The following is a 25768-nucleotide window of genomic DNA, read 5'->3' on the forward strand; positions in this document are numbered from 1 at the left end:
TAAACGTCATTGAAATACTGAAATGATTATTATCAATACCAATATGCAAAAATGATTCGGTAGGGTTAGGACTATTACAGTTTAAATGTTTGTACTTCATCTATCGGTGCATATATTTTCTATTTTTCGAATGCTTGAGCATTTTGGCATAAATTATGATACTGAAAACCTTGTTCATTTTCCGACTGGGATTACTGTAGTTGAAAATTTGATATGGGCCTAATGATTGCATGCATCAGCATCCGCAACGTCATTGGCGATTAGATTTCCAATGGGACCCATATACACAGAAAGGATATAGGCCTAAAATCTTAAGTGCAACCATGTTATGAATAATGAATGTAAGGGAATCTCTAAATCAAGAACTGTATTCAATCTCAATGTTAAACTGTTTTACTTGGATTCAATCCAACGGAATAGGGAAGGGAGAAATTATCGATAATATATCAGATGCATCAAAGATGGACGACGGCAGTCACGATTGAAAAAAATGGTGCAGATCCATGCAGAGAAATAATTCTCATAATTATTTTTTTGTAATTAAAGTAATCGATCACGTGATAGGTATGATCGTTAATAAATTCAGAGTTCACAAAGTCAAATCCCAATGTGTCTCAATACAACACCCCTCTCTTTTAGCAGATTATAATTGTTTACAAGATCATATTCGCCCGTGTTTTAAACAGGTAGTTTACCTGGTTTGATTGGAAACAGGGGAACGCTACTTAAGACAAACGTCCTGTACAAATCCAGTAGTTAAGCCGCATAAAATTTTATGTAGGTTAAATCATTATTGTTGTTAGTTTTACATCTTCGACGTTAAAAAAGAAAATGTGTTAATAATTCCGAAGATTGACATTTTTTTTTTCATCAGAAGGCTTTTGTAACTGCAAAAGCGATCTTCTGCACCTCAAGAATCTCTACGTGCTTCAGAAGAAAAATATAATTGGCGTGTCATCCCTGATATGACGTGATTCAAAAATATGGCATCTCACCAGAGAAAGTACAGAAAATTTGAAGTGGCACAGGCGACATGAAAATGCATGTTGCATATTTGTATTTAGACGCGATAGCATGTTTATAATATGCCGCCCGTCCTCAGGGGCCAGTCAAAATTTCCAATCTCAAAATATTTGTAATTGGACAAAAAAGGAAAATTTTGAATTTCTTAAATTTTTAATTTTAATGCAAAAATGAGTGGAAGAGTATGAAGGATATGTTCAACAGTGGACTGATGTATCCAGAAGGTCAACTATGATCTAACTCATCATCACAACAAATACGTCTGTAGGCCTCGCTACTCATTATAATGTTGTTTATTCGTGCGATATGAATAACTTGCTAGCCTACATTTTCTTTATATATTTGTATGTTTATTGAGATGGGATTAAATCGAATAAAATCTATCATATATGCAAGGTTAAATTGATATATGATGACAAACGGAGGTCAGGAATTATGCAGGATTCACTATTGGATTTTTAAATGCTAAGTGTGTCATAAAAATGAATTATTGAATATTTAAAAACTGGGGGAGTTAATGCAAAAAGGGGCATAACCACCCTTTCCCGAGTTTTTTAACCAACACCCTTTTTGTGTCGTAGAAAAACCAGTTGTGCAACATATACACATTTTTTTCCCTCCGGAGCCTGGCTTTAATGCTTTATTATAGATTATATTTGTTTTTATTTGAGTCTTAGTAATAGCCATACTACAGTAGAGATCATGGGCAGTGCACTATTTGCCTGCCAATCAACAGCGTCTATGTTCAAGATTTTACATAGAAGATGACATTGCTTATGGGGATGCCGCAAGCTACGTTGTATGTGGGGCCTATGTTCTAGACTAATCATACCACAATGGTCTATTCATGTCCTGTTAACAAGGCAGCGGGCACTGCGCCACCCATTGAATTTTCGGTCCATTATCTACCGTAAGAATTCATATTCTTATTCTTACACTCTTTGCAATTGGTACTGTATAAATATGTATTTCCACCATTTATGCAAATCCAGGATTGTTAACTAAAGTATAATATAAGTAGGGGCCTTTTGGACACCGATTTTTGTTCTGCTTCTGAACTTTGAGGTTGGAGGTTTCATCCATCCCTGTAGATTTCGCTTATGTCCTAGGCAAGGCTGCACTTTACCTATAATTGTCTCTGCACCCAGGAATGCAAGTGGAGATTGAAACAAAATGTGCTGATTAAAAATGCAACATTAGGGAATTCCCCCTAGGGAGATAAGCATGTGTTCCATATGTGCTTGATTCAATGACCAGGGGTTTATATAATATGAAGCGCTTAGAGGCCTAGGCCTAGGCCTAGTTGGCACGAAGCAATATAGTTCTAGCATATTATTTAAATGTTATTATATTAAGTATTGTTACTCTCTTAATGTACACTCTGAGTGCAGACAATCATTGAAATCACAACAGCACTTTATTGGGACAATTTGATGTTATATTCCCCCAAGATGGTGCTTAGTCACAAACAATATTAACAATAATATTGAGTCATTCTGAGTCAATGTCACAGCGCCAACAAACATTGCTTGCACTGGATTTTGGCACTAAATAAATTTTTAAAAGATTAAATGATTATTGTCAATCATTATACTGAAGCCTATGTTAATCACAGCAAGCTCAATCTATATCGTTGGGCTCCCATCATTTGTACTTCCATCTTTTGGGCTACCAACTATTGGAATACCATCACTTGAGCTTATTGCCATTTCTTGAGATACTAGCGCTTGACTACTATCTCTAGGGCTACCATGTCTCTTGGATTATGATGGATTTTGGCACTAAAAAGATTGATTGATTATTGTCCATCCTAAAGCCATCAGTAATCAGTGAGGCTTCAAGCAGATTGAGGCACTAGTGTAATGTTTTATCTTGTCTCTTAAACTGGATAATTGCTATCTCTAGGACTGTGAGGCCACAAACAGGCAGATGTCTCATGGTCAATTCCATCTGTATTTCCATCTAAACACTGTGAGGTGGGCTGCCGTTTCTATGACTTCTTCTGATGTTGCAAGTACATCTCAGTCTCTAACTGAGCCATCATATCTTTAATCATTTTTATAGCATATGAATCCCCCTGCCTTTCTGCTAATTTAAGTGCATGCTGGAAGTTATCCCTCGCTGAATCAAAAACCCCTGAAAAAAAAAAAAAACAAAATAGCCGGCGATAAATCAGGTGCACTGAATCATAAATTAGCTAATTACTGATGGAGTGCTATTAAGGATGTTTACATTTCACTACATCAACAGATGAATGGTCCACTGATTAATCTCAGATAAGAAAGTATCTCAACACGATGTCATGCACTTCAATATTTATAATATGTATTATACTGTCTTATTTCCAATAACCTGTCAACTACCACTGGGAGACTTTCAGAGGTCTAGCATTTCGCTCTACATACTTACCATCATGGATTAAATCAACGATGAAAATAAATTACTAACGAGTACAAATAATTTAAAACAGAAAAAACACAAAATGTTACATTAAAGTCTTAAAAAGCTATTTTAATGTTTACATACTAGTAAATAGTAATCTCAAAAATTAGCAAGATCGTATCTGTTGTCTACTGCTGCTACAGCAAAGGTCTGGCTATATTCGTAACTAGCCAGCTGCTCAGGCTAGGCCGCTGGAAGTCCCCCAGTGAGTTGCGAGACGTTGGCGGAGCTGTTTCCAAATAAATCCCATGAAATGGTCTATATACTATCAGATTGTTTTGTCTGAAAACTCTGGTTCTATTTTATTTTAATAGCATTTATCAATTTTTTATCTCACCGAGATGCAACCATTGTTTCCCCCAGCATTGTTATTTTCCTTTCAATTTATATATACACATATAAAATATTTATGTCTGTGATTTTACATTTCACTTACTCATATACATTTGACATGAAGCTAAATTACAGAGTGCTGTTGCCAAGTCTGGGTGTGACATACACTTGGCCTCTTCTACTGCTTTCACAAGGCATTCGAGGGCTTCTTTGTACTTCTTCTGACTGTGGTACAGAGTGCCAAGGTCATTAAGTAAAACAACAATCTGAAAAGACAAGGGTAGTAACAGTGGGTGTGGGAGTTTTAAAGACCGCAGACATGTGGAATCAACAGATAATTCGATTTGTGAATCAATTAAACTATGATTAAACAGAGCAGTTCATTACTATAAAGAATTATAATTCAGGATTTCTGGTCAGGATAGCTAATTTTGATACAGACTTCTGAGTTAGAGTGATTGATTGATTGATTGATTGAATGATTGATTCACTCACCCAGTGATTGATAGATTCATGCCAAACCAAAACTTCGTTGTTCATTTTCTAAACTGGGAGTGAATGCATTTTTTATACCCTAAATTTTCTCAGTTATGGCAGCTACACGTACCATGTACATGTGCTCTGGTGATCACGTTCAGCAAAGGCTTTAATACAGATATTAACTTCATCCTAATGTCTGAATTTCTAACATAAATAAAATATATTCTACTGTATATCAATTTTGACTTAATTCAAAATTATTGCTGTGTTCTTACACTATTATTTTTTGTTACTATTTATCTCCTATTAGATATAAATAATATATATTGATTTAGAAATAGTATAATTTAAAAAAAATTGTTGTCTCATTTTTTGTCCTTGTGTGAAGCTGCAAACATCCTCCATTTCCAGCATGGGCTGGGCCAATAGGGAGGCAAACCAGACAGTTACACTGTTTTACAGCCCACATGGGGCTCCAGGCATATACGAAACAATCTACACCTAGTCCCACAATATACATACTAATAAGAAAAATAGGCTAGCAATAGGAATTTTATAATCTGCCCGACTCCGCAGAATTATTGGCTAAGTGGCTTGGAGTCATATAATCGTCACACTAAAATTAGGTTTCCAAGATAAAGCAAGAAAAACCTGTTGATAATAATAAAAATTAATCAACTGTATATTAACAGAAATTTAGTGTAATATATGACAAATTCAATCAACCTAATGATGAATAATTTACAATGCAATATTTTGTACAGTTTTGTACTGTTGAACCATAATCCTACGTCACAAAATATTCACTAACCTGAGGGTGCTTAATTTCATTTGTTGAGAGATCATTCTGACAGATGTCAATGGCCTTCAGATAAGCATCTTCTGCTTCTTTGTATCGTTTTTGTTTGCTTAATAATTTTGCATAGTTTTCCAAACTCATTCCTAGCAGTGCTTGGATATCAGACTTCTCCTCCTTTAGGGAACTATCACCTTCTTGGAAATCATTCAAGTTATCAGGTTTGTGCATTTTATTCTCTAATGCAGTAATGCACCAGTCATAGCCACTCTCAGCTTCTTCACACCTACAAGACAGAATATAAACCTTGTTCAGTTTTAGACAGATTTTTTCGAAATATAAAAGACATATCAGCTGAGGTTGTGAAATATGTAAGAAACTAAAAACTAGATGAGAATATTAATTACTCATTCAAATGTATAAAAATAAATTATCAACATCCAACTTGACACTATTGATACAATTAAATTTCTACTGTTTTAAACATTTTTTAAATACAAAATTCTTAGATTTACCAAACAACAATACTCCACCTAAGGAATGCAACTCTAAGGGAAGATAATATGAAGAAGAAAAAGAAATTTATGTTAAAGATTTTAAGATCTTGATCTTGAAAATTACTATTAACACTGTGTGAGGCAAAGTGAACAGGATCAATTATTTTTAAATTTGTTAATTGTTTAGGAAGACTCAAGGAGTGTTAATTGAAAGCTGATTATTTACTTAATATGCAAAGAAAATTAAATATTGAATTTTAGTTTTCAGGGTTTTAGCAGAACACAATATGTGGCAAAGACAAGCCAAACCAGTCACTCGTCGCAAAAATCAATTTTGAGTTATTAAAACAGTGTTGGAGAGTAAAATAATAGCTATAAAATGGTAAAAAAATCATTCAAATCGGACATTTCCTTATGAAGTTACAAGCGTTTAACCACACAGCTGTTTAAAGAACAATATATGAGAAATCAGCCTACAAAGTTTTTTTAAAGTTTTTAGGCATTTCTCATGCAGAAACTATCTTTAAATCCTTAAAAAGTGTTGTTTTAACATTGAAAATGGGGAAAATAACAGCATAGAATGATGTGTAGATATATAAAGGTTAGTTTAATGAAATAAAATAGATTTTTAAAAATTTGACATTCCAGCATGTTTTGGCCATTTTCTCTGAAATACGATTTGCGACGAGTGATTGGTTTGGCTTTTCTTTGCCACAAATGTTTATTGAAGAGATCAATCTTATATATTTTTTTGTGTACAATATTGATTTATATACTAGTCACAATAACTGTGGATTGCCAATAGCAATTACACCATATAACCTTTAATTAGCACACCATAACACAGTTCTTTTTATTTACTTCATACACATATGTTCAGCGACTGGCCAATACAGGATAGCTTTTTATAAATATACATTTTTAAATACATATAAAAACAATACTTTTAAATACAAACTTTTACATTAAGTTATACAAGACAGGATCTGAATTGGTCAGTACGGAACACCAGCATTTTTTTCTGAATAGTGTGAATTCCCATTTATGCACAGAACCATTATGTACCTGGGACCAATGGCTTAACGTCGCATCTAAATAACTAGATAATTAGGCCGTGGAAGATCCATGATTGCACTAAACTGTTTTCCCCAAGGACACAGCGATGATGGGCATTGGCACATTACCAAAGCAATTTTTTTTCACTGTACCACCACTAATTAAGTTTTTACTGATTTTGTTATTGAGCACCAATTTTTGGTGGTGATGTTTGCGCTTTAAAAATCATTATTATTATTATTATTATTATTATTACGGTTGTGCCTCTGTTATAAAAGAGAAGCAATAAAGTTCACTTACTTAGTTACTAGCACTTAACTATTTTTGTTATATTATTATTATAACTACTATTTAAACTGCTTACTTTAGCAAGGAGAAATTAATATAAGATTTAGTTTAAGATATCAGCTTTAAAATAAAAAATAAAATAGAATGTCACTGTAGGTTTTTTTTTAAATTATATTTATTATAGTTATCCAGATTCAAAATCAGGATACACATTTTCTAAATTTAATAAGTTCTATGCTCAAGTTAATACAGTAAATTGTCAGTAGGGTTAACTTCAAAATTATTTGTTGATTTTTTTTTTGTCAATTTCAAGAACCGCAATAATTTTTAGGTTTATGTATGCAGTAAAGTCTGTATATTAACAACAAATGAACGGTTTTGTTCTGTATCTGCTTGAATTTGAAAGTTGAATATGAGCAATTCAATGCTATATAATTCAATTTCAGACTTTTCAGATTTTATCTCAGATATGTAACTTACATTCAAACCATTTGTTTTTCTAGCTTTTCTTGGACAACGGGTTAGGGTTTTTGTGAGACTGAATATTTTGGCCACTAATATACCATAGTAATTGCAAGGTCCTAAATGGTATACAAGAGGAACAATTAATTACCTGTAACGCATACCATTTTTAGCTCAAGTCAAAGGATGCTATGCAGTAAAGGGCAAAAGGGTAAACCATGCTAAGTTCATTTAAAGACACTTTTGCAGTTGAGCTAAAAAGCTTGACAAATCAAATCCAATATCTGAATTTTTTACTTTTGTCTATTTAAAACGTAATTTACTAGCTTTCTAGTGAATATTAAAAGGATAAAAATATTTTCTGTGCAAATCAATAAGGTATTCTTGAAAATGATCAAATAGATTGAAACAATTGAATCTCACAATGTATCAGCATGTAGATTCTGTGTGACTTTTTGAAGTTCCGTTTTATGCATTTTGTCTACAGTAGCAAATTTAGTGTCAAATACACTATATGCCTATACTGTATATTAGCATGATGATGTCATATTACAACCAAATATGAGCTTATCATAGTTATTTATCACATAGAATTTAGAGAGCGTGAACAGAGCTTAAATTCCCTGCCCCCCTCCACTTCCAAATAAATAAAAATTGAGAAAAAAGAAAATTCTACTCAAATTTTGAGTTTAAGAGGGCCATTTTTCCGGCCATCTAGAAGTGCCATAATCATAAATTTTAATACCTCAGCCCAAACCATGGTGGGCCTGAGGTAGTGTAGACCCTCCATCTGTAATAGTCCCTCTCTGGGCCCCTCTATTTCAAATTCCTGGATCTATGTATTTGATTTGCATTTTTTGATGAGAAAAGATACAAAGATCTATAAATACAAATATCCTAAAACAATATCATTTAGGTACAGTATAAGCAATACAAAACAGATACAGTACTGTAAGAACAGTGGAATATCCATTGGAATCTTTAGATAATAAAAACTCATCTTAAAAAATCCTTCAGTTTACGAAATGATTTAATAACCTTTTCCTCAATCTAAAATTTTCTTAATGCTACCTCAGATATGATTGGTAGATTTCTAATGAATTTTAATAAACAAACCAAATTATCTAATTTAAAGGTAACTGATTTGAACTTGAATTTGGATTGGAAGGATGCCAAGTGATATAATGACAATTTAATTTATTAGATTAGATTTTGATCCTTGTATAATTATGCTATTAATCTCATAATTGATTACTTTAAAAATTGTTGACATTATTTGGTGCAAGAAAATTGAATTTATACTGTTTTGTGATGAGCAAAAAAAACCTTAACAATCTTGTAAATTCCTTCAGTACTGTAAACAGGGTTTGTAAGTTTTAAACAAATTTCCAGGACAATTCCAGGACATTCCAGGTCAAATTGTTCAAATTTCAAGGACACATTATATCGCTTAACAGTAAAAGTCATATTGTTATAGTGACACTGATCACTTACAACGTAAATAACTTCGCTTGCGCTTTTAAACTGCATAAACAGTCACGTCCAGTGGTCAGATAATTTGAAAAATAATCATTACGTTAAATTTAAATTTATTATTTTAAAGTACTGCAAGAATCTTTATTTTTAAGAATAATTTTTAAAAATTCCAAAAGAAACTTGTCTAAACAGATGCGTCATATAGGCCCTCCAACATGGCGTCAGTGGCCTCACTAAAACCAGCCAATGAGCAATTCAGGCTATTATAGTAGAGATCAGTGGTCAACAAGTGTGTTTGTGGAACAAATGCGTATTCCTGGCATGTTCTGAATGTTCAGTTGTCAAGTTTGACAAATACTATGGAATGGTCCATTTGAAGATGATGTTTCTAATGCCACTTAACATATCTTTTAACTGGCATTGGAAATAACACGTCTCAATATAATTGATATAAATAACATTATTCAATCCCACTCAAATTTCTTCATATCGACCTTTAAATAGGCTGGTATTCAATTTGTGTATGTTTGTGTTAGAAAATCTTTAAAATCAGCAAAAAAAAAGAATTGTTTCAATTTGTGTCACATTGGAAGTTGATAACATTTCAGTTTAATCCTTTTTTAAAAATGATCTATTTAATGAGCAATTTAATGGTATATTTGAATGTTTGTGTTTTTTATATTTATTTTTCATGCATGTATACATCTGTACACCTACTGTACATCCAAAAGGTGCTTGAATCACATTCCTTTTAAGATTCATTTTACTTTTGTTGCATATAATTTGATCAGGAAACTTGCATCCCTAAAATCGAATGTAAAATAAGTCTGTACAAGGGTCCTTCAGAGTAAATAACTCAACAACAAAACTGAACAAAACTGAAACTGCACTCTTTTTACTAGAACAATAGCACTGTTCATAATTAGCTACCTTTGATCAACATGTAATTAATTGTTGAATGCTTACATTTTTGATGACTGTATTTTGCTTTCAATACAGTACCACATTCAGTATAACGTCCAACTATCAAAGGAAAGGTAACTTAAAAGCTTTTTAATTATGTAATCAGTTTGCCGTAACCCTTTCATTTCCTATAATAAAGTAATTCTGATCGAATCACCTCTTAGGAGACCATGACATATGTTATACTTAACGAGGCTAGTGCAGGTACAGTATGGTATTTTATAGATATGAGTTTAACCTCTTGATCATGGGTAATCTAACTGGTCAATCAGCTAAAAACAGAATAAATGCAGAACAATTTTTAAAGAATTTTTCTTTGAAACACATACCGTATTTATTCGAATAAACGCCCTGCTTTGGATAAACGCCCAACTCAAGAGAGTCATATGGAATAGTAGAGCCTAGTTAGGATTAATGAGTCCTTTGGATCATGCAATAACACATTTTGACGGTACTCATGTGTGGTAGTTATACATTACTGTGAAACTAAAAACCAAAAGGTCTACTGATTAACCTCAGATAAGATAGTATAACACATACTCCAAGTATCGAAATGCACGCCATCGTGTCGGGATTCAATATTTCGACATTAATTATGTCATCATCAGTGAAACTAAGGGGTGTTTATTTGAGTATACGTATTTATTTTATACACAAAAAATAAACGCCTCCCTTGAATAAATGCCATGGGCGTTTATTCAAATAAATACGGTATTCGTGGGTTTGTACTTCCTGTTGGTTACAGACTTCGATTTAGTGGTGAGATTGTAAAAAAGGCATTGTCTTTTTGACCACATATTGCAAGCGTACACCATTAAAAATGTATTGTCCCATGCTAAATCCCAAAAAAATCATTAAAATATTTTTTGAAATAACTTTCCCATTTTAAAGTAACATAAAAGTTGAACATAGAAATAGTGTATTTAAAAAATGTCTACACATCAGTTTACAGTGAAAAATGATAGAAACATTTCCAGTCGCTAGAAGTGTTTCATTATTTTTATTATAATTTTTTGGTTTAAAAATCAGGGTACACATTTTTTTTAATTCAATAATTTTTATGCACAAGTTAATAATTTGTATGCTATTGCAATATGAGCAAGTTTATTTCAAAATAATTTTTTATGATTTTTTGACATTGGCAAGTGACAATACGTCTTTAAATTGAGAAGAATACAGCAGCAGCTGAAGCAATCCATATCATCAATTTAGATTGACAATGATGAATGTCTTTTTTATGTAATAATATCAGGAGATGAGTGTAAAACTTAGCAAAGCATGGAAGGCTATAAGCTCATGACCTACTGAAGAATGGATTCACATATGAGATTTAATCAATTCTAAATTTCAAAGTTGTGGTGGAGGCTAAAGCTTTGTCACTATCAAATTTTATGTGACAAAAAAATGTGATGTGCCCATATACGGGGTATGATGACATCATATCACATATTATCAAATTGTAGCAAAAACTATCAAATTTTCTTTGACAAAAAACTGTTATATGCCTATATATAGTCATGATGTGGCTATATATGGTCATGAAATATAAAATTTGATAGTCTGGACAGGGCTTTAAGCTCTGTCTACACTATAAAATTTATGTGACAAAAAATGTGATGTGCCCATATATGGGCACGATGATGTCATAACACATGCTTTCAAATTGTATCAAAAAAAGTTTTTTTAAGATGCTGTCTATCAAATTTTTTAGAAAACACATTTTGACCAATAAGCAAACACTACAAATCACACCAACCAGTTTCATCAAAATACACCACATTTTTCGAGGCAGTTTGATATATCTTGATGATATTGTTCCATCACATTTTATGTGACGCTTTTTTGATGAAATCTGATAGTGTAGACAGCGCTTCAGAAATTTAGGACACAAAGAGTTAAAACCTATCCGAGATAAACATATACTTGGATTCGGTGACTAATTGTTCGGTGACTAATTAAAAAATAAAATGTTTGGTAGGTATTAGTGAGTAAACATTTTGGAATCAAAATAATTGAATCAAATATAATAATAGGAAACAGCTGGCACTTACTTATTGAATTGAGAATAAATATTTGCTAACTTTATGGATAATTCAATAACAGCATTTCCTGTTTTATCTACACCGTTTGCTATAAGGTTCTTTATAGTGTCTTTGATAAGCTTTTCAGCCTTTTCATCCTGATGACGCCTCAGAGCTAGATTGGCCATCTGAAGAAAACAATACAACACAGCATTTCATGTGAGTTATAAATTTACAGTACAATTAATTGATCCATGTTGACATGTAAGGTTTAAAGGGAATTTACTTCCAATCTACAATTCCAAGTTGTCAATCTGTCAAAACTATTTGACCAATCAAATTTGCACTGTTTAGTATGCATGTCTAGGGAATACATGTACAACAAACAAGTCTAGCTAGTTGGATACTGCTGTGTGTGCAAAAAAATTAATTAGCTTATAATCTGTTTGGTAGATACATGGGGTTAGTGAGAAGGAGATCACATGAATACAAATCTTTTTGACGCGACAAACGATGAAGGATTTGGAGGATTTCCTCCATGGACAAACAAAATGTGCTCCCCTCCTTTTTTTAACTCCACCCTATTCCTGAATGTATAAACACACACACACAACAACACTGACAAACTATACAAGTAGCAAAATTGTTCTGTTAAAATTAATCGGGAAAAAAAATACAATAATTTTTTTAATACAAGTTTGAAGGGTAAAAAGAGTATGAAAAGGCTTTTAGGAACCTTTCGAAGCTTTCTCCAGATTATAAAATGTTAAAAAAAAAACAAAAAAACAAAAAACAAAACAAAAAATAAAAAAAACTGTAGTATGCCCTTATAGTCATGATGTACCTATATATGGTCATAGTGTAACTTGGCATCATGACTATATTTAGGCATGTCAAAATGTGATAGTCAGGATTTAGAGCAAAATAAGCATTGCATTGGATTGGATTTATTAGGTGGGAACACCAAGGATAGCCCACGAAAGTCTAGAAGAAGACTTATTTCCAGTGGGGTCCTTCTGGTGGTGATTGGGCAGACAACGGGAGACAATCCCTCTTTTCCGAAGAGTGTACTGCGTTCTTTAACGTGCACATGGACCATTAATGCACACCGGACCAACGGCTTAAACGTCTCATACAAAAGACAGTGTGATATTGTAACTTGTATTTCAGCTGAAACACAAGGAGAGACAGCAATGGGAATTGAACCGGGGACCTAGAGATCTCCATGGTTCAGCGCAAACACAGTGGCTACCACCAGATTAGTCGACTGAGCTTAAAGCTGCTTTTTCAAAAGCATGTAGAATACAAACCTGATCTAATGTGAAGGTAAAAGCTTCCTGGTCATCTGTCTCCTGAGCAAGTTGAAGAGCATCATGAAACAATGCTTCAGCCTCTTCAGCATTGTTTCGTCTCTCAGCAACCTACAAAAAATACAAAGCAATTATTAATGAAAAGAATTTGTGGCAAAATCAAGCCAAACTAGTCATTGAAAATTGTGTTTTGGAGTTAATAGCCAAATCATGTTGGAATGTTGACATTTTATAAATCTATTTTAATTATTTCAATAAACTAAACTTTATATATCTATGCATATCATGCTATGTTGTTAGTTTTCCCATTTTCAATGTTAAAGCCCCATTCCCGACAAAATTTCACTGAAAAAAAGAATTTTGTAGAAAAAATGTAGATGCAGTACTCTAATAATTATAAACCACGGAAAAATATTGGCATAAATTTTAGTTTTACTCAAAAGAAGAAAAATGAGAAATACAGACTATTTCTCATAGGAGATTATCATTTTCTCGACGAATTCTTCATTACTAGGCAAATTCAGAAGTTGCAGATCGAATCCACTGAAATACTCTCACTGTTATGTATAAATGTAACTCAATAAAGTGCGCCCTCTCTAATGAGATCAGTTTTTGTACTTTGCATTTCGCACACTGTGATCGATTGAATAGGCCTGAGATATGTTTGTTTAATTTCCAAAATCTCGGTCAGAATTATTTTTTTAACCAATTTGAAATAAGCAACGGAAAATATCATGTCGGCCGTTTTTATGTGTGATAACAGAACCTAAATCGAGGTAAGGCTTGGCCTAGCCTAACAGTATTGGATAGAGTAATGTTTCCCGCGCCTAATATATTTCTTTACAGACCTATCGCAAAATCAAACATAAAAAATTCATCCGCATTTATTTTTTGTGTGGAACACACAAAAAAAAAAATTAAATTTCAGTCTTATTTTACATTTTTTTCATGTTTAGGGATGTCTAAATTTAGTTAAACTAGCAATTTAGTATTATATTTATAAACCTTTATAACATATATAAAAAACCAGATTTTTCTTAAAAAATGAAATTTTGCCGGGAATGGGGCTTTTAAACAACAATTTAATATAATTTTTGGAGATCGCCTTTGCCTGAAAAATGTCCGAAATAATAGACTTTAAAGGTTGATTTCTCAAATACAGCGATATGTTTAAATTCCTGTACCTTAGTAAAACAAAATGTCAGATGTACTGTAAATGATTCCTTTCCCATTTTTAACTTTTTTACTGATTAATCCCGTATTAATTTTAACTAAAATAAATTGTTTTTGCAAGGCGTGACTGGTTCGGCCTGTCTTTCCCACATTTAAGAAATGGATATTATTCCAGCTTGCCTTACTCTCTGCATTAAAATAGCAAGACTGAATTTTTCAGGTTATGGGTCAAGCCACCTCTACCAAGCAACCTCTCTGTGGCAGTCAGAGTGCAGTGCACCAGTACTAACACATAACTTGACTCCCACCCAACTCATATACTTTGGTAATTTGAGGAATCCAAACAAAAAACTGATGCCATCCAGATTTGAACTAGGTCTTCAACAAACAATCTAGACACGTGACCTCTAAGCTCCAAGTTACTTAATTATTCAGGTATTAAGTATCTTTCTACAGGATACAATTGATAATTGACATGCATGAGTGATACATTTTGATGAGCAACTCAAACAAATTTTCATGACACCGAGCCATTTGCATTTTTGAAATATCTATATATTTTATTCGAATGTTTTTTTTTAATACTTTAAATGTATTCAGTCATCTTTTTTAATGCATTAATCCATTTTCAGTTGAATTACATGATTGAATGTAGGCCTACTGTATTTGACACTTACTAAGGCTTTTGAAATCAACCCAGATACGGTAATCTTTGATTCATCTCGACTCCACTTATATATGGCAATTGCTCCTAATGCTACTAATCCACCTGAAATAATAATAATAAACATTAAATTGCAAATGTTATGGCAAATGCAGTAATTTCAATTCTTCCTATCTAGTATTAGTTTCACAAAAATTTCTTATGTACTTTGCTGTTCTCTCAATGCAGTGTAGTAATAGGATGGTTAAATGCTTTAAATTTATATAATTATGAAGAAATATACTGTACATACAGTACAGGTACCTATCTTTTTTTTGGAGATTTCAAGGCAGCGACAGGCGTAATAAAAATAACGAAAAAAATCCTATTTTCTTTCTGAAATTTCCATTTTTTGTGGCAGCAGTCCCACTAATTGGCTAAAAATAAAATTTTATTATTTTTTAAAATCATCATTATATTGGCAGGCGGCAGGTTCACTAAAACAAGGTATAAAAAATGTCTTGCCTTACTACTACAATTTTGTGTGGAATTCTATTTTTATTTTATAATTACAGAGGGCCAGAGGAAGAATAGTCAGGCTTATTTAAATAGTTAAAATCCATTTTGTGTAGTCAAAAGTAAAATGAATGACTGAAAAAACTGTCTAGACAATACGTATTGCATTTTAGTTCATTCATTCATTTTGATAGAGCCGAAGAACCTTGCCAATGGCAATAAAATAAAAAAAATGAGAATGAAAAAAAAAAAGAAACCAAAAAACTGAGTGTCTAGGCCTAGACACATCATAGGAGTTCTCTGTACAAAGAATAGTGATCTCACATTTCTTCTGAATAGGGTCCTATGCAGAAGAAATGCCTATTTGTCATTAATTAACAAGAACATATCAATTAATCTAGTAGGCCTAGGCCTAGCTAGTAGTGCTACCAAAGAATGTTGATATACCTGTAATAATAAACAATGTGTTATCATCTCCTGTTTTCGTTTTCGGCTCTTCAAAAACTTTTTGTTGAGGATTTTCGTTGCTTGGCCCAAACAACTTTTCTCGCTCCCTTAGCCTAGGCCTATCGTGCCGGGAGGAATACTTTTGACACTGACTGAAGTTCCCACAGCTAAATCTAGGCCTAGGCCTAGCGAAATTTCTTGATTTAACTAGATTACATGATGCATAGATTGAAACAGGAAACACCGATGCATGCCTATAACACATGTGTCTACATACATTTAATCTAAATATACTTTGCGGTAACGTTATCACATGTAATGATTTCGATAAAAAACCTATTCTATGAACTACCAACATTTTCATCATGGGCGCAGCCATTTTGTTTCTGCTAATTTGAGTAACTTGTTGTGATTGGTTGGTTGTAGTTCGACCTTGTTGTTGAACTCACACAACATGTACAGTACGAATTATGGCGATACACGATTTCCTACAAGGGCGAGTTAGACTCGAAGTTGTCGTTGTGTTTGTGCTGTGATTCAATTTTGTTTAGGAAATGTAAGTTAAATAGCACAGACTTGCACAATTACTTTGTTCTACGTATATACTATATATTTATTAATTTAATAGACTAACAGGTTTGAAATTGCCAGATGCTGATGCAGCAGATTTTTGGACTTGGAGCTAGGCCAAGCAGCAGGGAAAGGTTGATGTCTGATGAGGTCAATAAACCTCTCCTTCGTCAGTTCGAGAAAACCCATGAGTGCTACTATCAACATACGAGAGGCCTAGCATATAAATGAACTTATCTATAAGGGCATTAAAGCAAACTTGCCCGAATTAATTCATATTAAATATATAGCACCAAACCCAACTTGCTAACACTCATAAAATTATAATTTTGATACCAGATAATTTTATTATCAGGCCAGTCAACAAACAAAACAAGCGTGCAATAAATTCTGACAGTCACAGAAAACAGAGTAAGGCTGTGTGGGGAATATATCCTCCGAGCAAAAAATAAGGGCCGATTTCTGCACAGATTTTACCAAAAATTAGGTTTTGACCTAATTTTTATAACCAATGTTTATGAAATTATGGCTGTGAGTAGTTACTGTACAACCCCAGTTTTTCGATCATAATTTGCTATTTTATTTTAAAAGCCTTGATCGTCTAAAGATAAATTTACACTAGGCCTAGACACGATAACAATAACGACACGATAAACATACACTCAATGTTGAAGAATATAAATGATGCAATGATATGTCGTCGTGTTGTTATCGTGTTTAGTGTAAACGTAGCTTTATATGTGACAATATATGGTAATTATTAATAAGATTGGCAGTACTTTGAATGGGATACCATGGTTATCCCTAGAAAAGCCAAATAATGGCTGAAAAACTTCCCTGGGATTTTGGTGTTTGGTGCCATAGAGCAAAAAGAAATGAGGTGGAAGGGATCAATAATTATTGATTTTTAAAGATTATTTTGATAAAAATTACTTTGAAAATAATATTCTTTTAAACTTTTTTTTTTTTTCTTTTTGAATAACTTGGTGGTTAAGATGCATAACTTCCAATCCCATGATGCTGGGTTTCATATGCTGTCAGATTCCAGGATTTTTCTCACGACAAAACAACTCCACTCCATAAGCCTCGTTCTAAGTCTTGCTCAATATGTAAAGCATCATGTGTATATGTTTGTCGTGTAAAGAGATTGCCACCTATGTAGGACAGTGATTAAGTTGATTGGTAATCCTTGGCCTTGTGCCTAAAGGTATAAAGTTTTAATTTTTTATTGTAGGCCCACCTGTACCTTAATATTTCATCCACAAAATCTAAATCCTTTCAGTTATTATTTATTATTTCATCCAAAGTATTCCTAATTTTCTTTGTCTAAATGGCAGATTTACCAGCTCCCTGATGGATGTGGCTAGGTCCAAGAGTGAATTACTCCAGCAACAGGTCATGCAGGCCTGGAGGGAGAGATGGTCAGATGTCCAGTGGAGTACAGAGATAAAGAAAATAGTCCCCCGTGGAATGTCTGGAGATGCATTCAGTCTTGCAGAAATTCTCTTGAATCAAATTTTTGTTGGGCCTACGCCAAATTCATTGATATTGACTTACCTTGAGCATGCAATATCATGTCAGGTACAGTAGAATAATTGATTTTTATTGTCTGATTAATTTTAAGAATAATAACTTTATTGTCTCTCATTTAAAACGGAGGCTTCACTCCTACTGAGAGTGTTCAATAGAAAAATAACAGTGCATTTGAAATCATAATACGTGTAGATGATAAGTTTGAGTCATCTTGTTCTGGAGATTTATCAGCTGTTTTTAGTCGGCTATCTGCACTTTCTTATTTATTTTCCACTTCTGTTTGTAAGACACTTGGGTGCTTGCTACTCCCTTGTTGCTGACCCCTTTTCTTGAATTTGAATTCCACTAATAGTTCTGTCCTGCAATACTTACTGTAGGTTTATTGAATAAAATCATAATGTAAGACATATTGTATGTAATAAATATTCATTAATAACAAAGTAACAAAATTGAGGATCATTAAAAAATGCTTAATAAAATTGTGAATACTGTAATATGTGATCTTGTGTTCAATAAATTATTTTCAACTTAGTTCTGTCCTGCAATACTTTATGTTTATTGAATACAATCAGAATACTAATAAATTTTATATTTAATAAAAATTCATTAATAACAAAGGAACAAAATTGAGGATCATTATAAGCCACTTTATCAACTTGCGAATTCAATATGTGAACCATGTTTTCTATAAATTATTATTATCAGATAGTCTCCTGTACAGCCATCTTCAACAGTATAATAACTTATGAGGACATCTGTATTCAGAGGCCATACTGTATGAAAGGTCTGCTTGATATTCTATTCATCTGTGTTAGTAAACTTGGGTAAGTCCAACCAAATATACACAATCTAATGGCCAAGAAAAATACCAAAATCACTTTTTTTGAATATGTAAATAATTATTTGCATATGAATGGAAATGGAATGGAAGTTTAATGTTAATTAATGTGATTATTTTATATAATGTGTAAGCTGTTTTGTATTTTTCTTATAATTTTATTATATATTTGTTATTATATTATTAAAGTCAGGCTCTGGAGGAAAAAAAATTTTTGATATGTTGTAGAACTGATTTTTCTAAAACAGAAAAAATTTGTTTGACGAAAAACTGGGGAACGGTGAATGAGATACAGATTTTTTAATATTTAAAAACTGAGGGAAAAAGGGGCGTAACTGCCCATTTTTACACCTTATTCCCCCAGTTTTAATAGCAATATTTTATTTTTTTTTAGGATTTTGAGAAAAATTTCCCGCTTTTTTTAGAGTATAAATCATATTTAAAATTTTCTTGTTTTTTGTTAATCTCAGTGGTCATACGATGGATGAAGGCATGTATCTTGCAAAGTCATATTTAAGAGTTGTTCTATGGCTTCTGGACAGCATCACTGCATGCGTTGAGAAAATCAAAGACACTACTACTAAAGTTGATGTGATGATGACGCATATGCTAGACATTCTTATCGACCGGTTCCACAAAATGGTCTGTATGACAGGCGTGTCTCGTCTCCTGCTCTTCATAGGGAAATCTGAAGATGAGGGTTAGTTGATTATTTGCGTATGTTGTAATCAGTTTTCTTATTTTTGAAGCATCTGGAGGATGCATAGATATAATAATAATTATCAAAAGCATTTGGCGCAGCACTTGTGGCTTGGGCACTCAACCTAGATCGGCCATTCTGTGGCAAAACAACGTAACTTGAACTTTGCAATAAGTTGTCATAAGCCCCTCTCCCACCTAGGTTTATTTCACCTAAGAGTCGTACGATTTCTACGAGTTAAAACTCGTGATCTTTAGAAAGGACCTTATACGAGCTTATTACGTGATAGCTACGAGTGAGGTACGACTTTATGGAGTTGGTTACGAGTTATGTACGAATTATGCCGAGCAGAGCGCCGAGTTAACTACGAGATTATTACGAGCGTAACAAGTTTGTACCGAATTAGATACTCGTTTTTGGGTGCTCGCATCAAACTCGTAGATGACAAAACCGCCGACGAGTATCCAGAGTAGTGTACGAGCTATGTAAGAGTACCCCGAATACTCTACGAGCTACCTAAGAGTTCTTCGAGTTTACTACGTGTTATCTACTCGTGGCGATAATTTTGAACGTGTTCAAAATTAGCGCCACGAGTTCAGAGCTGCTACGAGTAGATAAGAGTCCTCTCCGAGCTTTCCGAATTGTCCTACGAGTTTTTGCCGAGTTTGCCGAGTTAGCAACTCGGCATTCTCTTGTAACTCGTATACTGAAAAAAACCCTAGTGGGAGAGGGGCTTTACCCTTTTGAAATTTTGCAGGTTTGTATATCTATAGACATTGTGATTATATGTGAAATTTTAATTACAATGATTTGTTTTGCAAAGTTATTAGCAATAATTACAGATACTTTGTTTTGCCTCAGAAAGATATCATTCTCGGTATTGATGCAAGTAAGACATATTTTTGGAATTTAACACGTTTGGGGCAATCATATGCTTGTTCATACGTCGCTGTTAAGAAAGAATATTGATATATAAACACCAATAACCATTTGATTTTTCCTTGCTAAACTCCATTAACTCAAGACAATTTTTGAATACCATTCCGAGGCAAAACAACGTATCTTCATCGTAGATATGTTGTTTTGCCCCGTAATCTTGTAGTTACGTTGTTTTGCCGCTGAAAACCACTAGAGTTTTGTGCTTAAAGATAGGTGGTGCTATCTCTGAAACGGCGCATTATTGAGACCTGAAATTTTCACAGGTAATTCAGACGTGTTTATATATTCTCAAATTGTATTATCTCAAAATCGACAAAAATGTCAGTTACGTTGTTTTGCCTCGGGACGGCCGAGATGTTGGCAGCTCGAACCCCTCAATATCCATTTAGCTTTGGTTATTATGCAAGGTACTTGACCTAATGGTTGTCTATTCCTCCTGGAGTAAAATTGCACTTGGTGACTTCGAATACAGACAATTGAATGCACTGATAGAAATTGCGGCAATTTGATTTTATTTTAGATTTGAGAAGGAATGGCATAAATACAAAGGTCATCAATTGCCTAAAGCCCTGTCAAGACTGTCACATTTTATTTGACAAAAGCATGTGTCATGCCTATATATGGTCATGAGAACATCACATCATGACCATATATAGGCACATCATGACTACTGTATATATAGGCATACAACAGTTTTTTATCAAAGAAAATTTGATAATCTGGACAATGCATACAGTATATTCCTTTTATGTGCCCCACATTCTTACAATTTTAAAGTTTTTAAAGTATAAAAAGTTTTCATGTGTTGATGCAAAATAAATTAATGGTATACAGACATTATTATCACAGTCAGCATTTCTGTTCCTTTCTGACATTGACAGAAGCATGGAGAACTGTTCAAGAAGCTGTGATGAGAGTGAAAGAAAGTTTAACTGTTTCCGAGCCTGAAAGTGGCCAACCAACACCAGTATTCATGAAAAAAGAGCTCAAAGAAAAAGTTTTAAGATCAATGCAAGACGTCTTAAAGTAAGCAAAATGTGAGCGATGAGTATACTCGTCAAAATCGGGGTAGTGTTCTAGCGTTTATATTTTCTTTGTTATACATTGTAGCACAGACTCAACGGCTGGTAGTTCGCGGAAGATACACCTAAATGATAAGGTACAAATGACGTATGTATGCTTGTTGTGTTACGTTGCCGATAGTACACTGGAGCAGCACAAGTGGGGGCACCCTTTGAACATATACCAACCCATGCAAAAAGTGGACAAGATAACTCAAACTTGGCATAGTCAATAAGAAGTACTATAAGTGCCGTCGATGAGTTTATTCGTCCCCAAATATTTTCTTGCCAATTTTTTAGACACATCATTTTGATGTTATATGACTAGATAAAATTTCAAAATGTTTGTACATGTAAACTTATTTTGGCAAACAGGAAGGAACCTTAAAAAAATGTCTGGCAGTCAATGCAAAATGAGTTTTTTTACCAAACATGAAAGCAAGTTACTGATGACCATAAAAGCATTTTTTTGGCCCTTGAATTAAGTTCCTAGGTTGAGTGCAGTTAATAGAGCAGATTAGCTCAATCGTTTACACCGGTAGCCGCCACTGTTTGTGCGCTTAACCATAGCGATCTATTGGTCCCCGGTTCAATACCCTTCGCTGCTCTCCTTGTATTTCAGCTGGAGAGCTGAAATGCAAGTTACAATAGTGTAGCTGCCTTTTGGATAAGACATTAAGTTCTTGGTCCCATGTGCATTATAACCCACGTGCACATTAAAGAACGCAAGTACACTCTTCGGAAAAGTGTAGGGGATCAGTGTACTGCCGAATCACCACCAGGAAGACCCTACTGGAAATGAGCCTTCTTCAGACTGTCTTGGGGTATCTTTGGTGTTCCATCCATCCATACAACCATCTTGAAATTCGGATATCTGAAGCATGTTTCAAAGAAAATTGCCTTTAAGAGAGATGATCAATGCATTTTTTTTTATTGGTTTTCCTATTGATTCTAAAAAACAGCTTTACAAAATTATCGTTAAAAACACATGAATCAACTCAGAACATAAGACAAAAATTAAAGTACACCACCAAAAAGTGTGCGGTAGGAGGTCAAATAAGTATCTAAACAAATTTTAAGACATGACCACCAATAATAAATACTAATAATATAATAAATAAATAATAATAAATAATAATAATAATAATAGTAGTAGTAGTAAAAGTGATACTGTACTGTACTACAGCCGTCGCATGTATCCGGTGTCCCAGTCCAAATTTATCCTTTTACTCACTCAGTTCAGGTACTATTGCTTAAACAAGAGCTCAAACAGTATTTTAATGTTTAACATGCTAGACACGCATCGCCGTCCATAATGAACACCATTAACAAACACTCGCTGTTTCCTACCTTTTAAAAATTCCTCAATCCTATTAAGTAGGTTGCCAGATAATCTATAAGACTTTAATTTTACAATAATGTGAAGAGACTTAAGGCTCTTAATTTACCAACTTTGGTTGTTTAGGAAAAAACGAGTAGATGTCATTCAGACTTTTAAAATTTTTCATGGTATCGATCTGTTGGAGCCTGAACGTTTGTTTACAGGATAAGATTATCCCATAACTAGAGGCCATGCATACAAGTTGTACAAAATTATAAACTTGTTTGTAATTTGAGTTACCAATGATTGGAACTGCCTTCCTAGTGACGTGGTAAATCAGAGTTTGGTAAATTGTTTCAAAGCAGGCTTAGAGAAAGTCTGGTCGGGCCACCAGAGCAGACTTACAGTCTTACAGACTTTCGTATATACATGTAACAGAAGAGTATTCAATAATGGTAGAGGGACAAATGAGCATTGATCTAGTTCTCGAAGATTCATGGTAAATTCAAGGTAAATTTAACTATACCTTAACCATAATTTGATATGCTCAACATTATATTTTCTCTTCATTTTCTCATATACAGGATTCCTTACATACAAATACCTGTAACACAGCACACAAACTCAATTGTTGTGAAAGGAACAAGCTGTATTATCAACATGATAACTTTTCTGGAAGCTGCAATAAATATCACAAATGATGTCCAGTGTTTTGTTGATCAAATTCTTTTGATAGAAAAGGTTCAAGTAAGTTTTACAAGGTGCACAGTACATTTAATACAATATTTTTAAAAATTTATTTAGCCATATAAGACAAATATTTTCAATAGCGAACTTAATCACTGTCTAAGTAAAAATTTCTTTTCAATAAAAAACTTCATGCATGATGCTCTATAAAACATATAAAAGTTTTGTTATGAGGCTTATACCCTATTCAGTCTACACTCTGTTGTGATGTAATCAGTGGTAATCCAAAACTGATTACTCCCGATCGCAATTAACAAACGCATTCAGACCAACACAAACTTTACATTTTAGGGCCAGGCCTCCAATGGCTAGGCCTATGTTGACTGACCTCAGGCAACAGTGCCTTTGAAATTCGTTGTGATTTGTTGCGATCGGATTCCGTGGTAATCGGGAGTAATAAAGATTGTAGCACCCAATCGCAATGGGTAACAATTGCAATATCGATTACATAAATAAAATTGGTGAGCTTTTACACACGATTTTACTTTGCGATTGGGTGAAGTTGGGTGTCGCAATTGCTACAACTGATCGCAATGCGATGCTAGTCTGAATGGGGTATTAGAGAGTTTTGGTTGTGAGAATAAATCCTGTAATAATGACAGGATTTGAACCCAGCATCCTGAAATTGAAGGTAAGCATCTTAACCACTAAGCTACAGCTCCACTTTGAAGTTAAGATGGTCTTTGGGTCAATCTTGCCTACGTATTTAAAAACAACCCCACTACCTAAAGACTCATGAAGAGACTTATATAGCATTGAGGTTTCAAAATGATCAGCTCTGATAGCCTTGGTTAGTAGAGCATTGATGGTTTTAATAGATCATGAAACATCATTTGGTTTCTAATAGTCTATCAACAAGTTCCTTTAAGTGTTTCTGCATTTGAAGTAAATTCTTAAAATACTATTTGTTTGTAAATAAGTCTTTGTTAATTACTTTAAAAATTGCAGATATATATATATATATAATTTGATACTAACAATGACTCTCTGATTATTTAATTAACTCTGAGTAAAACTCTAATAAACCAACAGCAACTTTGATCAATGTTATAACAACATTAAAACTCTCAATAAAACAATAGTGTAATAATATAAAACAGGTTGTTCAGTATCTATATTAAAATATAGAAGAACATTCTGAAATTGAACTTAAACATTTGCTTACTCAAAAAATTGAAATGTTTTTTATTAACCCCAAAAAATACATACATCAAAACAGTTTAGTTTTCACTGATTTTAGGCTCTTCTTTTTACAAAAATTGAAGTTGCCAGCAAATTTTAAAATTGTTTAATTGTTTTATTGAAACTGGGTATTTTACTTTTACTTTATTAACTAAGCATACAACTACACTAAATTTAAGTATTGAATTTTATTGTTCGGGCTTATTAGCTCAATACACTTTTAAACTAATTTGCAGTTTTAATATTTAATGCTATTTTTCTATTTATTTAGCATATTCAACGACACACACTAGTGAAGGAGCTGTGTCATTCAGCCCTCCTAGGCCTAGTTGATCACATTGACAGTGTGGATGAACTCAAGTGGCATGCATTTGCTTTTGTGAAGGTAGTTGATATATAATTTAAATCACACAAATCAGAAGTGATGTTGTTGGTATATGAGTGTAATACTTAATACATGTATGAACAGATATAAGCCAAATTTAGGCATGTCAAGCTTTTGGCTGGCCCAGGCTCCCTGCAAACAGATGATTTTCCTGGGAAGACGTAAAGGCAACCATGGAAAAGTGCACAATGATCGCTCAAGAAGCTAAACTTCACAGAGACACAAAGCATGTGGTTTTCCCCCCCTTAGGAATACAATCTCTTCATATGTAAGCTGTACACATACTGACAACATAAGGAAAATTGACACTGGCTGTACCATTGATGCGTTATATACGCCTTAGTTTGAATATCCCATCATTTTCTTGCTTATAACTGTTCATCCTGGCAAGTATTCATTAAATAGACATTGTACACTGATTCTTATTTTAAAGTCATTTGAGTTATCAATATAACAGCAAATATTTATTAAAAAATAAACATTAGCTAACTAAAAGACTGTACAGTATCTCAAAATATTGTTTAGTTTTATTAAAATATTTTTGTTAAATATTACAGCATATCAAG

The 25768-nt window shown here is 33.3% G+C and overlaps 2 protein-coding genes across 5 annotated transcripts in view; one reads left to right on the top strand and one right to left on the bottom strand.

Moving 5' to 3' along the window:
- Positions 1-1298: 1298 nt before the first annotated feature.
- On the bottom strand, positions 1299-16320 carry LOC117125328 (tetratricopeptide repeat protein 19, mitochondrial-like). Its single transcript, XM_033271798.1, has 7 exons — positions 15927-16320; positions 14998-15089; positions 13148-13258; positions 11868-12025; positions 5090-5360; positions 3902-4064; positions 1299-3159 (listed from the first exon to the last, which is right to left on the bottom strand). The coding sequence occupies exons 1-7, from the start codon at positions 16303-16305 to the stop codon at positions 3014-3016; spliced, it is 1320 nt and encodes a 439-aa protein (XP_033127689.1). The 5' UTR covers positions 16306-16320; the 3' UTR covers positions 1299-3013.
- Positions 16321-16359: 39 nt separating this feature from the next.
- Positions 16360-25768, top strand: part of LOC117125327 (mediator of RNA polymerase II transcription subunit 24-like) — a 32428-nt gene continuing 23019 nt past the window's right edge. For all 4 annotated transcript variants that reach the window (XM_033271796.1, XM_033271794.1, XM_033271797.1 and 1 more), the window contains exons 1-7: positions 16360-16482; positions 17834-18077; positions 18735-18853; positions 19338-19567; positions 21388-21532; positions 23473-23635; positions 25089-25202. In XM_033271796.1, coding sequence (XP_033127687.1) covers positions 17850-18077; positions 18735-18853; positions 19338-19567; positions 21388-21532; positions 23473-23635; positions 25089-25202 — 999 coding nt within the window. In that variant the 5' untranslated portion in view covers positions 16360-16482; positions 17834-17849. The remainder of the gene's footprint in view (positions 16483-17833; positions 18078-18734; positions 18854-19337; positions 19568-21387; positions 21533-23472; positions 23636-25088; positions 25203-25768) is intronic.

The sequence above is a fragment of the Anneissia japonica genome, unplaced genomic scaffold, assembly GCF_011630105.1.
Source record: "Anneissia japonica isolate Jap-2015-1 unplaced genomic scaffold, ASM1163010v1 scaffold315_len769609_cov171, whole genome shotgun sequence".
Classification (NCBI taxonomy): Eukaryota; Metazoa; Echinodermata; class Crinoidea; order Comatulida; family Comatulidae; genus Anneissia; species Anneissia japonica.

Excerpts from the sequence above, each read along its gene's own strand:
- LOC117125328 (XM_033271798.1), bottom strand. The coding sequence starts at position 16,305 with ATGGCTGCGCCCATGATGAAAATGTTGGTAGTTCATAGAATAGGTTTT. Across the intron at positions 15,090-15,926 it reads CACATTGTTTATTATTACAG|GTGGATTAGTAGCATTAGGA; the intron begins GTATATCAACAT and ends TTATTATTTCAG. Across the intron at positions 4,065-5,089 it reads ATGAAATTAAGCACCCTCAG|ATTGTTGTTTTACTTAATGA; the intron begins GTTAGTGAATAT and ends TTGTCTTTTCAG.